Source organism: Sceloporus undulatus, chromosome 1, assembly GCF_019175285.1.
Source record: "Sceloporus undulatus isolate JIND9_A2432 ecotype Alabama chromosome 1, SceUnd_v1.1, whole genome shotgun sequence".
Taxonomy (NCBI): Eukaryota; Metazoa; Chordata; class Lepidosauria; order Squamata; family Phrynosomatidae; genus Sceloporus; species Sceloporus undulatus.
The window spans coordinates 352,352,948-352,367,694 of NC_056522.1; the positions used below are offsets into that span (position 1 = coordinate 352,352,948).

At 40.2% G+C, this 14,747-nt stretch overlaps 1 protein-coding gene across 1 annotated transcript in view; it reads right to left on the bottom strand.

Moving 5' to 3' along the window:
* Positions 1 to 14,747, bottom strand: part of TRIP11 (thyroid hormone receptor interactor 11) — a 66,982-nt gene that overhangs the window by 32,459 nt on the left and 19,776 nt on the right. Inside the window, exons 8-12 of the mRNA XM_042438649.1 lie at positions 14,359 to 14,399; positions 13,115 to 13,321; positions 4,681 to 7,701; positions 2,732 to 2,872; positions 2,453 to 2,646 (exon numbers count right to left, since the gene is read on the bottom strand). Coding sequence (XP_042294583.1) covers positions 2,453 to 2,646; positions 2,732 to 2,872; positions 4,681 to 7,701; positions 13,115 to 13,321; positions 14,359 to 14,399 — 3,604 coding nt within the window. The remainder of the gene's footprint in view (positions 1 to 2,452; positions 2,647 to 2,731; positions 2,873 to 4,680; positions 7,702 to 13,114; positions 13,322 to 14,358; positions 14,400 to 14,747) is intronic.

A 14,747-nucleotide genomic window follows, 5' to 3' on the forward strand; every position in this document is an offset into this window, starting at 1 on the left:
CCTATTATGGGGTTTTCTTGGCAAGATTTGTTCAGAGGAGGTTTGTCATTGCCTTCCCCTGAGAGTGTGTGACTTGCCCAAGGTCACACAGTGGGTTTCACAGCCAAGTCAGGAATTGAACCCTGGTCTCCAGAGTTATAGTCCAGCACTCAAACCACTACGCCACACTGGCTCATTGACAGAGACCCACATTTAAATCTCTGTTGACTATGAAAAGCTCATTTTCTCAGTGTAATCTATCTGAGAGGTTCTAATGAATACAAAGGTGAAGGCAAAACACAGGCAATATGATCAATTAAAAATGAGTAAATAAACCAGAGGAAATCTACTTTAGTTTGCTATAATTGCCATAGTCTATGTTCTAAATGTTATGTTGAATGGTGAAAGGTCTGGAAACCATGTGAGGAACAACTTAGGGAGCTGGGGATGTTTAGCCTGGAGAAAAGAAGGTTAAGAGGTGATATGATCACCCTGTTTAAATATTTGAAGGGATGTCATATTGAAGAGGGAGCAAGCTTGTTTTCTGCTGCTTCAGAGAACAGGACCCGGAACAATGGATGCAAGCTGCAGGAAAAGAGATTCCACCTGAACATTAGGAGGAACTTCCTGACAGTTAGGGCTGTTCGACAATGGAATGCACTCCCTCGGAGGGTGATAGAGTCTCCTTCCTTGGAGGTCTTTAAACAGAGGCTGGACGGCCATCTGTCAGGGATGCTTTGATTTGGATTTCCTGCATGGCAGGGGGTTGGACTGGATGGCCCTAGTGGTCTCTTCCAACTCTATGATTCTATGATTCTATGATTCCCAGCCCATTAGCCATTGGTAGGCTGGCAGGAAAAAGGTTTTTCTGTGCTGCTAAGCAGTGTGGGGATGGCAATTTTGGCTGCAATGGGACTGCTGGAGATGGGAGGCCTAGCATCTCACCTTTCCCAAGAATCCCAAGAGACCCATATGGTGTTGCAGTCATGACATGGGGAGTAGAAGGAAGTTAAATCTTGTGCTCCCTACCATTTCTCATACAGGCAAAATCCTTCTCAGTGGAGAGACAACTGAACCAAGGAAACAGTACATTAATCTGTGAGATGGGGAGGAATTTTTGTGTCTATGAAGATATACATCGGCAGGAGAGGAATGCAGGTATATCTTTCCAGCTGGATGTGTGTATGTGGGGAGAACAGTAGTGAATGTATGTGACCAAAGCAAAAAGGAGGGAGAGGGAGAGGGAGAGGAAGAAGCATATACAGGTCTGTCCCTTGCTTTCAACTTCACCAAATGCATCTAAGGAAGTAGGCTTAAGTTTACGAAAGCTCATGCTGCCAACTTCTTTCTTTCAGTTAGTCTCAAATGTGCTACAAGATAATAATAATAATAATAAATTTTATTTCTATACCGCTTTTCCAGAAGATCAAAGTGGTGTACAGAAAATTTAAAACCAATTACAAACATCATAAATAGATAAAACCAATAACAATATACAAATCTAAAATCTAAGATCTCTCTACATACTACTAATCAATATTACAGGTCATTCCAAGTTCTAGTGTTATGGGAAAAGAAGCACTCTTTTAACCACTTCCCCAGATCGTGCATACTTCTTTAAAGGTTTATCATGTCCTTCCTCAGTCACATATTTTTTCTAAATTAAAAACCGAACACAGGGGCAATTTTATTTGTAAACAGGGAGCACAGTGTCTATACATCTTCTTCCAAACAGAACTGTGATCCTGTTGGCACAGTTCTACACTAACAGAAAGCACGTGTTCCCTGTATGACTGACTGGAGCGGCCACAATCAAGTCTGTGGTAACAAGGCACAGTCCCTGGTGGGTTCAGGATGACCCAATGTGACCTCTCATGCCAGGGAAGCTGCCAATCTCTGCTTTACCCTTTCTATATGCTTACTCAGGTGTACAGTACAGTTGAACCTTGCCTTACGTGGGGGATCCATTTCAGACCCCCTCCCCCCATGTAAGGCGAATTCCAACTATGTTGGAGCCCCATTCAAGTGAATGGGGCTCGTGCGCGTGGCGGCGTGCACATGCCATGGACACGAGCCCCATTCATCTGAACGGGATGTGCTGCCCCTTGAGCCCCATGCGCTCCTACACAGCTTGAGCGTATAAGCTCAAGACCACGTATAACATGGGTGCAATGTATAAATCAAACAAGCCCCCCTGATCAAGGTCAAAAATGCTTCTTTCTTTAAGTTGGTAATATTTCTGTCATTTCTTAAAGCACTGTTTAGTTGATTCTGTCAATTCAATTTTGTTTAACTTTCTCTTCTCCAATTCTATCCTCTCCCTAGTTTTTAGGCATTATCCTACTCATAAGCTATTCTGGGCAGGTTGTACCATTGGCATTTTCAAAGTAGATTCAATAAACTTCAACTAACCTTTTTCCCCATAAACTAAGTACTGAAAAGGAGTTTAAGAGTAAAGAAAACAAAGTATTACCTTGCATTTTCTACTTCAGTTGATGAAGACTGCAGCTTTTCCTCCAAAATCTGAACTTTCCTTCTGAGCTTAGATTCCCGATCCTCAGCTGCTAAAGCCTCACGTGTGGAGGTGTCTTCCCTTTCTAAAAGGTGATTGCGTAATCTCTCCAGTTCCTGATTTAGACGCTTCTCTTTATCACGTAAATGCTGCACCTGCATGTCATTGAGGGTACAGTTCTTCAGTTTTTCTTACTTTTGTATCACCTCCAAACTCTTTTATTTAATCATCATTCCATACCTCATTCTGCAGAGCAGTTGTTTCCATTTGTTTCTGCTTGAGTGCCAACATGACTTGATCTCTCTCATGTTGAAAAGCAACTGCCTTCTCTTGCATAGACTTTGCTTCATTCAACAGTTGGTTTAACTCTCCTGCATTTCCCTTTTACAAACAGAAATAAAGAGAGTTCATGCATTTTTAAAGGTCTAACTTCTCTTACCATAAGAGAAAGCACTGAGTGGTGTCACTGTTGTCATCTCTCACCAAAATGAAATGGCACTACCTTTTCCTCAAAATGTTCATTATCCAAGTTATATGAATCAATCAGTGAGCTGACACATTACATGGAGGAAAATATAGCACAAACATAGCTAAAAACACATGCCAGAATAGTTCCACTTCATCTTTTTCTACATAAAAATTCTGTGTAGGAAATTAACATGTAAGTTGCATCTCAACTATTTCAATTAATTATGTTACATGTACATTTCCACAACATTTCTCAAAGTGGATACAAGACAGCTTATCGTTAATATATGTCTATATGTTAGGAAGTACAAGGTTCCCAGATGTAGAAAAGATAAAATGTTACAATTAAACCAAGATTGCAACTCTATATACAGTGGGCTCTTCTTATCCACAGGTTTGCCATCCACAGATCTGAGCTTCCATGGATAGCAAACCCAGTTGTTTTAAATGGACCCGTGTGCACGTGACGGGACAAGCAGCCACACACACATCACACAGCCATACCAAAGTATGGGTCTTGAGCTCCCACATTTTTTGCTATCTATGGCGCGTTACAGACGGCCCCATGAGGCGCCGTCATTAAGCGTGAGGGGCGGCGCTTCCTGACGTGCCATGCCTCTCACACCCTATACATATGGGTGCTGGCAATTTGATGTCGCGGACGCATAGCGTCCGGACGTTGCGCGGCAGAAGTGATGCTGTGAGTGCGCACCTCGCGCCTTGTGGCACCACTTCCGGGGTACAGAAAGAAGCACCATTATCATTAAACTTCTCACACTCCACGGTTTGGCTGCTGTGGTTCCCCGACGCAGCAACCGGCAGCGGCGCGAGACTGCCCGTTTTGGGCTTTCTGTAACGCGCCTATGGGAGGCTCTGAAATGCAAGAAGGGATAACTGTATGTTTACTTAGGAATATGTTCCACTGAGCACAGAAGGACCTATTTCTGATTAAATAAGCACTGTAAGTGAGACATTCACTTGAATTTACATTTTCCTTATTTACAAACTTTGTATTTTAAAATGCGGTGGACCCTTGTTATATGCTGGGGTTTGGTTCCAAGATCCCCCGTGTATAACAAAATCCGTGTATGCTCAAGTCTCATTAAATATAATGACATAACAAAATGGTGTCCCTTATAAAAATGGAAAATCAAGGTTTGATATTTGAAATTTATACTTTTTTGGAACATTTTCAAACAGTGTATGCTTGAATCCGTGTATAACAAATCCATGTATAAGAAGGGCCGACTGTACATTAATGCTTTTAAAAAAATCAGGGGATTTTTGTTCCAGTATAGCTAAACAGAGTTCTGATATTTCTGATTAAGTAAAAAGATAAATAATATCCAATGAATGAATATATATATTTATTTATTTATTTCAACTAAGCTCAAATATATATTTTGACCAAGAAAGTTTACATGGGCCTGAAACAGATGGACTTAAAAAGCCGGCTTCTGCACAGCTTTGGAGGTGTGGTGATTACATGAAGCACACTCCAACCCATGCTGAGGCTGCACCAGGGCCACATAAGGCGACTCAAAAAGGAACAGGCGATCAGGCCGGGATCAGCTTCTGGACACTCCTTCCTGCTTGTCTGTTTCACCCCATAATTCCCAAAATTCTGCATATGTACCAAATAGCTGTACTATGTATTGCATATCATAAGGCACACCCCTTTCCTCCTGAAACACAAAATAAGAATTCAGTTCATCACACACCTGTTCTCGTTCTTTCAGCATTCTTTCAAATGTGAGAGCTTTCTCCTTCATGGAATATGATTCAAATTCCTTCTCTCTCAACATCATGGAAAACTGCATGTTAGTCTCTTGCAGTGCTCGGAATTCTGTTTCTTTCTCCTGACACCTTGCCACTATTCTATCATTTTCTTCTTTCAACGTACGGAGATCCATTTCCAAAATAACAGTTCTTTCCTTTAGGTTAGTTACACCTTGCTTCAGCAGCTCATTTTCACTCTCTTTATTATTAAGATTTTCACTTAAAGAAACTAACTGATCACTTTTTGATTTTATTAGCAGATCTTTCTCCCTGAGTGATTTCTGCAAAACATCACACTTTTCTTTTAACTGTTTTATTTCCAGGTCAGATTCTTCTTGACACTTCCTCTCCATTTCTGATGATGCCGCCACAGAATCTGACAGTCTCTGATTATTTTCCTGTAGAGTTTGGATAGTTGCATCTTTTTCCTCCAAAGTTTTTGTCATGTGCTCCAGTTCCTCATTTAGTACTTTGGTCTCATTGATAAGCACCTGAGAAGCAGAACTGCTAGGAATGTCTTGTGGCTGTCCACCAGTGGGAGAGATTACTGGCAGAGGTGGTGTTACCATATCAAGCCTACCCAAAATAATATCCCTGGTATTATTAAGCTCTCCTATACTATGCTGGACTTGTGCTAATTCCTGGCTAAATGTTTTCAACTTTTGCTCATTCTGTTCATATCCCTGGATTAAGCCATTATATTTGATCTGCAATTCAGAATTGTTCTCACTGTCGGCTGAAATCTGTGCCTGAAGGTTCTGTAGTTCCACTTGGAGATGAGCAGACTCATGCTGCATATTCTGGACAGTGGTCATTACCTGTTTCTTCCACTCTTCCATTTTCTTCACTTGCTGTTTCAGCTTGTCACGCTCCTGTAAAAGCTCTTCAAACTGATTGCTATTGATGCTGCCTAACTCACTGCCTGCACCTGTGCTGGATGCCTGAAGGACAGTCAATAAAGTTTGGCACTTTTGACTTAAAGCATCAATCTCAATGTCTTTTTCTCTGATAATACGTGACAAGTTTTTAATAGTTTCTCGAGACATATCTTGACTGCTACTTTCAAATTCACTGGCTAATTTTTGGTTTTCTTCCTGCAGTTTCTTTAGGGCTGCTTCTTTAGCTGCTACAATATCCATCATTTTGTGATAATCTGTTTTTAATTGACTATTCTCCCTTGTCTTCTCACTAAGAACTGCCAGCACTTGCTCTCTTTCCATGGCATAGGCTTGCAATTGCTGCTGAAGGTAAAGGACATCTTGCCTATAAGGTGGAGAGGAGACCCTTGCATGAAGAGCTTGTATCTCTAAGTTTTTCTCTTGAATGATCTGTGTAAGTTTGCCAACCTCATCTTTGGATAACTGATCTATTTGTTTACTCAGCGAGACATTTTGTTCATTCAGAAGTTTGATTTCCATTTCTCTCTCCTTGAGCCCTTTTACCAGTCTTTCAATCTCAGCTTTAGATAAATCATGTTTCTCATTTCCATTTTCACCATTAAGTGTTTGCACTTTGGTTCCTTGAAAGAGATCAGATGGGTCTGGCTGAATTACCTTTCTCTGATTGTGTAATTGTTCTATTGTCCTCTGTAGCCTTTTGATTTCTTCATCCTTTTCCAAGCATATTTGCTTGTGTTTGATGTTCATTTGTTCCTGTTGAAATTTGGTTTCCTCAGTCTCCTTTTTATACTCCTGAAGAGACTGCTGAAGCTGGGACATTTTCTGACTCTGATCCTCAAGCATCCTTTTATTCCTTTTTCGCTCTTCTTCAAGATCATTTTTAATTACAGATAACTGAGTTATTTCTGCTTCAAGTTCAGTGATGATATCTAGGGTTTTGGGCTCAGCCAAAGGGGCTGTCCTGCTTTGCTGGTCTTTTAGACGCTCAATTTCTTCTTTCAAATGATTGTTCTCTTCTTTCATGGCTGAAAGGCTTTTCTCTTTTTCTTCTAAACTTTGTTTTAAAAGATCAAGTCTTTTGGAATCCTTAACATAAGCTTCATGTTGCTGCTCAAGTTCAGAAGCTCTTGTTTTAAACTTTTCAACAAAGATCTCTTTCTCTTTTATGAGTTCTGTCAACTGTTTCTGACCTGCTAAGCTACTTGTTAACATCTCTTTAGTTTCCTCATGATCAGCTTCCATCTGTTCTATGTTCCTCTTAAGTTCCGCAATCTCAAAGTCTCTCTCTTGATTGAGCTTAACTAAGCGTTCATGGTCAAGCTGCAACACAGTTGTATTCATGTTGCGTGCATTTGACAACTCTTCTATGGTTTGCTCATATTCATGAGCCTGCTCCAACAACTGGCTTTCAGTCTGGTTTAGTTCATTTTCTAATCGACCCTTTTCAGTTTTCAAAGCCTCCAGCATGTTATCTTTTTCAAAAGCAATCTTGTTTTTCTCACTACTAGCTATTTGCAACTGCTGTTTAAGCTCTTCACATGCAACATGAAGCTTTTCTTTTTCTATCTGAAGATCCAAAATAGATTTCTCTAAATCTGTGTTTCTTAGTTTACTTTCTGAAATTTGTTCATTCAACTTTGAAATTACTGTTTCACTTTCTTTGGCTGAATTCTCTTGATAACTGTGAGTAGATTCATGACTGATATTTGTTAATTCACTTTTGAGTATAGAAATTTCTTCTTCTCTTTGTAGCAGATTTTTCTTTAACTCAACCACTTCCTGTTTATTTTTGGAGTTACATTGTTGAGATGCTTTCAGCTGTTCTTTTAACTCTTTTATTTTATTTTCCAAGTGCTGTTTAGTCATATGCAAATCATTAAGTGTAAAAGTACACTGATTCAATTTCTCTTTCTGGCTTTCTTGTTCTTTGACCATTTCGAGCTTATCAGCTTCTAGTTTAGATGACTTTCTTTTTTCAGATTCTATGTCCAGTTTTAGTTTGTTGATAGTATTAGCAGCTTCAGCATTCTGTCTGGTTAGCTGTTCTTTCAGCACAATCATATGCTAAAATAAAAGCAAACAATTAACAAAAAACATTAAAAACAAAACAGAAATCCAACTCATTCATGATAAATACGCAATTAAAATTGAAAAGTATTTAAAAGTGAAAACAATTACAGGTTGAGTTTTCTTTATTAAAAATTCCAAAATCCAAAATACTCCACCTTTGTTTTCTGATGGTTCAATGTACACAAACTTTGTTTCATAAGACAAATTAAAAATATTATGTATCAAATTACCATCAGGCTATGTGTATATGACACATAAATGAATTCTGTGTTTAGACGTGAGTCCAAGATATCTCATTAAACATATGCAGATATTTCAAAACCCAATAACAAACAAATCGTAATCCAAAACACTTCTGGTCCCAAGCATTTCAGATAAGGGAGACTCAACCTGTAGCATGCCAATATAGGTTTTTCAGAATACTGTATCTATATTGAATATCTATACCTATATTTACATGGTACAGGTTGAGTCTCCCTTATCTGAAATGCTTGGGAGCAGAAGTTTTTTGGATTATGGTTTGTTTGTTTTTGGATTTTGAAATATCTGCATATGTTTAATGAGATATCTTGGACTCAAGTCTAAACACAGAATTCATTTATGTGTCATGTGCCACGGAAACCTGGCTGGGGGAGGATAGCTGCGTGACCTGGGCCAAAGCCCTCCCAGCTGGGTATGTGTTGGAGCAGGTTAGGGACAGTGGGCGAGGGGGGAAGTGTGGCTGTGGTCCATAAAAGCTACATCACCTTGACTAGGAACTCGGTTCCAAAACTGAGACACATCGAGTGCATTTACCTGACTCTGAAAGCCAAGGACAGTCTAACAGCCTCCCTGGCCGAGCTGACACAGCTGGTCTCTGAGCTGGTGTTGGAGTCCCCTAGGCTCCTTGTCTTGGGGGACCTCAAGATCCCCTTCGAGGCCAGCACATCAGATCTAACAGGTGCGGCTCGGTTGTTCATTGAATCCATGACAGCCATGGGCCTGTCCCAGTTGGTTTCGGGTCCAACACACTGTGCTGGTAACACACTTGATGTAGTCTTCAGTACGGTCCGAGAATGTCCATGAGTGGAAATAAACTCTATTTCCCCCTTGTCATGGATGGGCCATTTTCTGGTCAAGGTAGGACTGAAAGCCACAATCCAAAAACCCCTCGTGGGTGGAGGACCTGTTACAATGGTCCGCCCTCGAAGGCTGATGGAACCCAAAAGGTTCCAAGAAGCCCTAGAGGGTGCTATGTTTGGGAACGATGGCGACTCTGTCGAAACCCTGGTTGATAACTGGAATACGAACCTCACCGGGGCAATAGACAGTATTGCTCCCGAGCGTCCTTACTAGCCCACTCCTAATAAAAGACTCTGGCACACTAAAGAGCTTCGCCAGATGAAGTGGGCTGTGCAACGACTAGAGCGCTACTGGCAGAAACATCAGAAATTATCTGACAAGACACTCCATGAGAACATGTTACATTCCTACGGAGTGGCAATCGATGCAGCTAAGAATTCGTTCTGTGCTGCACGGATTGCATCAGCAGAGTCTCGCCCAGCAGAGCTGTTCAGGGTGGTTAGGGAATTAACCCAAACCCCGGCCACCCTGAACCCTTTACTAGAACCGACGATAGCCTGCTGTGATGCTTTTAATGACTTTTTTGCTGATAAAGTTTCTCAGATAAGGGCTGATCTTGACGCTGGTCTTTTGACAGAACCTATAACAGAGGCATCCAGTGACTCTGCAAGCAAGGTTATTCTGGATCATTTTGAGTTTGTGAGTACCAAGGACGTAGACAAGCTCCTTGGTTGTGTGAAAAGGATGAGGTGTCCTCTCGACCCTTGCCCTTCTTGGTTGACCACTCAGGGAGGAGATGCCATAAAAATCGCACTTCATCTTATAATAAATGCATCTCTTCGGGAGGGTAAAATTCCCTCGACTTTAAAACAGGCAATAGTAAGACCTCTTTTGAAGAAACCCTCCCTTGATCCCCTGTCGATGTGTATCTACAGACCAGTCTCCTTATTACCATTCTTGGGCAAGGTGATCGAGAGGGCAGTCGCCTTTCAGCTCCAAGCTGTCTTGGATGAAACCGATGATCTTGACCCATTTCAAACTGGCTTCAGGGTGGGTTACAGAGTTGAGACTGCCATGGTCGCCTTAGTCGATGACCTCCATTTGGGCACTGACAGGGGAAGTGTAACCCTGTTGGTGCTCTTGGACATCTTGGCGGCCTTCGATACCATTGACCACAGTATCCTTCTGGAACGCCTGAGAGAGCTGGGTATCGGGGGCACTGCACTCCAGTGGTTCCGGTCCTACCTCTCAGGAAGATTCCAGATGGTGAGGCTGGAGGACAGCTGCTCTCGTAAAAGAGAGCTTACATCTGGCGCCATTCTGTCCCCCATGCTATTTAACATTTACATGAAGCCGCTGGGACACATAATCCGGAATCACGGAGCACGGTGTTATCAGTATGCTGATGACACCCAGATCTATCTCTCCATGTCTCCGACTGATACAGTGACTAAGGATGGCACCTCTCCTCTGGACGCCTGCCTAGGGTCAGTAATGGGCCGGATGAGGAAAAACAAACTCAAGCTGAATCCAGAGAAAACAGAGGTACTCGTGATAGGTGCTCCAAATCCAGACAGGGAAATTTGTCATCCAGTCCTGGACGGGGTTATACTTCCCCTAAAGGACAAAGTTCGCAGTTTGGGAGTACTCCTGGACCCATCTCTATAGTTATCATCTCAAGTGGATGCGATGGCCAAGAGTGCTTGGTACCAGCTTTGGCTGATACACCAACTGTACCCCTGTCTGGATCGAAAGGACCTTGAAACAGTAGTACATGCACTGGTAACCTCTCGTTTGGATTTCTGTAATGCGCTCTACATGGGGCTATCTTTGTACCAGGTTCGGAAGCTTCAGTTGGTCCAAAATGCTGCAGCCAGATTGGTCACGGGAACCTCTAGGTCGGAACATATAACACCCGTGTTAAAATCTCTGCACTGGCTGCCAATCTGCTTCCGGGCCCAATACAAAATGTTGGTTATCACCTTTAAAGCCCTACATGGCTTGGGCCCGAGTTACTTGAAGGAACGCCTCTCCCTACACAATCCACCCCGCACTTTCAGAACAACGGGGAAATTGTTACTCGAACACCCCAAGGTGAGATTGGTAGCAACTCACCAAAGAGCTTATACAGCGATAGCTCCAACTCTTTGAAATGCACTCCCGGAAGAGATTCGTCTTAGCGGTACACTAGAAGCCTTTAAGAAGGCAGTGAAAACCTACCTCTTCCGGCAAGCATATCCTCCTCATTCTCTCTAGAGAAAGTATTCCCCACTTAGATTAAGATGTTTTTTAAATTTTATAGTCCTGACTGTTTTAATATCCTGTTTTTAAATACTTTTTATCAGATTGTTGTAACTGTTTTTATACTGTAATATGACATGTGTCATATAATTCTATCATATGTGAACCGCTTTGATCTCAAGGAAAAGCGGTATAGAAATAAAAAGTTTATTATTTTTTTTATTATATACACATAGCCTGATGGTAATTTGATACATAATATTTTTAATTTGTTAAATGGTACAATGCAAACTCAAAATTTAGCTTTTTTTTAAAAAAATGAAAGCTGTATCTTTGTCACAGTGACACATATGTTTGTTACATCCCACTTGAATTACTACAATGTGCCCCATATGAGGCTACAATTGAAGAGTGTTTGTAAACTTCAGCTGGCACAAAAACCTGCAGTTAACCAGGGCTGGCTGCAGGGAGCAGAAAGTCTTGTTACTCCATCTCTATGAATTGTTAGTCTGTTTTTGAGGATAATTTGAAGTGCTAGGTTGTGATCTATAAAGCCTTATATGGCCTGTATGCAGGCTATCTGAAGAAATGTATCTTCCCATATAAGTACACCTGAGATCTTAAAGCTTTGTGGGGAGACACATCTCTTGATTCCACCACATTCCCTTTTGTGGGAACATGAGAGGGAAGTCTTCATGGTCACATCCAGATCCTGGGACTCCTCTCCTAGAGAGGCTAACCTGGCTCTTTTCATTACCAGCTAAACATCTTTTTAGTCTAGCAGACCTTTGGTAACCAATTGTTTTGTAAGAGAAAGGTTTCTATAAGCATGCATTAATAATCATTTCTTTTAAGTTAATGTTTTGAATTCCAGAAACACTTTGATATGATTTTGACCATGTTTATATTTTTTTAGCTATGGGTTTTTACTGGCCATTTTTTTTTTTTTTTGTTATGCAAGTTGGCTTGAGTCCCAGCTTAGAGGAAAAATACAGTAAATGAAATGGATGTGTCCCCTTGCTATGTCTTAGGAACCTTTACTGATAATAAGATAATTAACAATATGACCCTCATTTTAGGAGACCTAGGAGATTACTGCAGTACAAAGTAATCCTTACACAAAATAGTATAAATAGGGTTGGATGTTTTATGTACATCTGCTTCATAAGAACAGATGCTATAAACTTTCAAGCTAACCATCTTCAATAGAAGAAACAAGTAGGTCCTCCTGCTCTTCTTTTGAACTATTTATTACAGGAGGGGTGGACAACTACCTGCACCTTATTGTAAACTTTGCTGCCTAATTTCTGTAGTGTGGCAGAAGCAAAATCATGTACCTTTAAAGCAAGGTATGTACTCTGTCTGTATATTGTTTTCCCTCCTCCCTCTATTAAAGTCTTGACATCTTTTGCAATAAGAATAGCCTAACAACTATTGCTCCCTATCTTAGGTCGAACTTTAATTTCTATTTCAATGTATGTGTTTTACTGAAAGAACTGTATGTTTATAATAAAAGTAAAAAAGGATTCAAATAATAATTGTGATTAGTATAATATCAGAATCGAACTCACTAAATGGCTGTTGATGCATCCTTCATTGAATAATATATTAAGTTAATCAGCAACCTAAGACTTTCTATTATTAAACTATGTGCTTATACCACTAGAAAAGTTTTAAATTAATAAAAATACAGCAAGCTGTCTGCATGGCTCTCTGCACTTACTACTCTCAGAACAGACAGCTGGAGAGTACCACATGCTTTTAGAAACCTTTCTCTTACAAAGCAATTGGTTACCAAAGGTGTATCCCTTGGGGTCCTGCCACAATTGCTCAACTCATGGCACACTGCAACTGAGACGGCACTGCAGATGTCATTTCCCAGTGCTCTGATCAAAAGTGCCTCAGAAACATTTTGGTCATGGGTCTGCCAGGCTGCTAAGGGATTTTTGTGAGGTCACATTTGGTTATTCATGACCATTAACATGAATCCTTAGCTGTTACGGTATCATATTTTCAGCTTACAATATCATAATTGTTAAACAGGATGCCAACTCAATATCAAAACATGTAATTCCCTTCCCATTTAGTTAATTGAATATATAACCTGTGTAGCTTCTTGGTTCTGCTTGTCCAGTTCTTCTAGTTCTCCTATTAAAGTTTGGTTTTCTTCAATGCTTTCATTAAGTTCATGTTGCTTTCTTTCCAAGTCTTGTCTTAACTGATTTAACACCAAGTTCTGTTCTTCAATGGATACACTTGTACTAGTCTCACCCCTTGGTTGTAAATTTGGCACTTCTTTCTGGAATTCTTCCTTAATAAAGACAGAAAAAAAGACCCTAAATTTAATAGGATAAAATCAATTTGGGTATATTCATAAATAGCAAGCTAGAACTTTTAAAGAAGATCACAAATTAATTGTGAAATTGTTAGACTTTCTAAGAAGACCATGAAAACTTATGTTACAAAACATTTGTCGTTAAGGTGCCATAAGATTCTCTCTCATTGTTTTTGCTGCAAGAGAAAAACATGAACATCTCTTACAGGCATCTCCTTGGGAGATATTATGTTTTCACATATTGAAAGTGATGAGAGAAGAAACTGGCCCTGCTGATGACAGAAATTTGGGTTCACAAATATCTTATATACACCAGCAACAAGTGGCAAAGGAGAGTTTACATCTATCATGTTAGCCTTTTCTTTGGTGCAATGCACTGATTCTCTATAGAATCTTGAGAATCTTTACTTTCTGGGGCCTCCCAGTGACACAAGGAAATTGGAAATGTGAAGGGAAATATTTCTGGTGCAGCAAACAAATGGCCCAATTTAATTACCTGGCCTGCTATAACACAGGTCTGGGTCACTAATATGACAACTGCCAGACAGAAGATAATAGAATGTGTTGTCATCTTAAGCTGCAACTCTTTGGTCTGAGGAATCCCTAGCTATACTCTCTCTAACAGCTTTTTATTTAACATTTCTATCTTTGGCAATCCAGAGGATTATATATGAAAGTCTCTGTGATAGCAAAAACAATTGAGAAACATTAACATATGATGACATTAGAAACACTCAGGATGTGGGGAAAGACTATAGGCAGTGAGATCATATGGAAATTAAACAGAAAGTGTGGACAATGGTCTTTCAAGAATCAGATGGTCTCTTAAATAGGCCCATTTTTACAGTGTTGTAAACATATACCAAAACCATTAACAAGACCCAGTAGCATATAAATAGCCAGTGCAATTCCCCTGCATGCATGTACAGTACATGTTTTCTTGTATTGGTGGACAGATAGCTGATACCATTTCAAGAACATTAGTCCTTCTTTAGAATTAGTAATCTCTTTACCTGATTTAACTTTTTCAGTTGAGTTATTTCATTTTCTGCATCTGTAAAACAATAGATAAATAAACTAGTTCCCTTAGAGGAAAATAAATAAAACAAAAGAAACACTAAAGATTGTACTCTTAACCACAAATTGTTGGAAATGACACATTCAGGTAGAGAAAAGAGAAAAGACAGAATAAAAACGCATTTTAATTACATTCATACTAAAAAGCAATACATTTATTTCTGACCACTTTAATGTACAGCACGCCTGCTCCATATGTGGGTGTGCCATACATGGCTTCCAGTTTATGCGGAAGCTGTACTGTAATACTTTCAATGGCGTGCACAACTGCCGCGCGCACACACCGCGTCGCCACATGAATGAGCCCCATTCATTTTAATAGGGC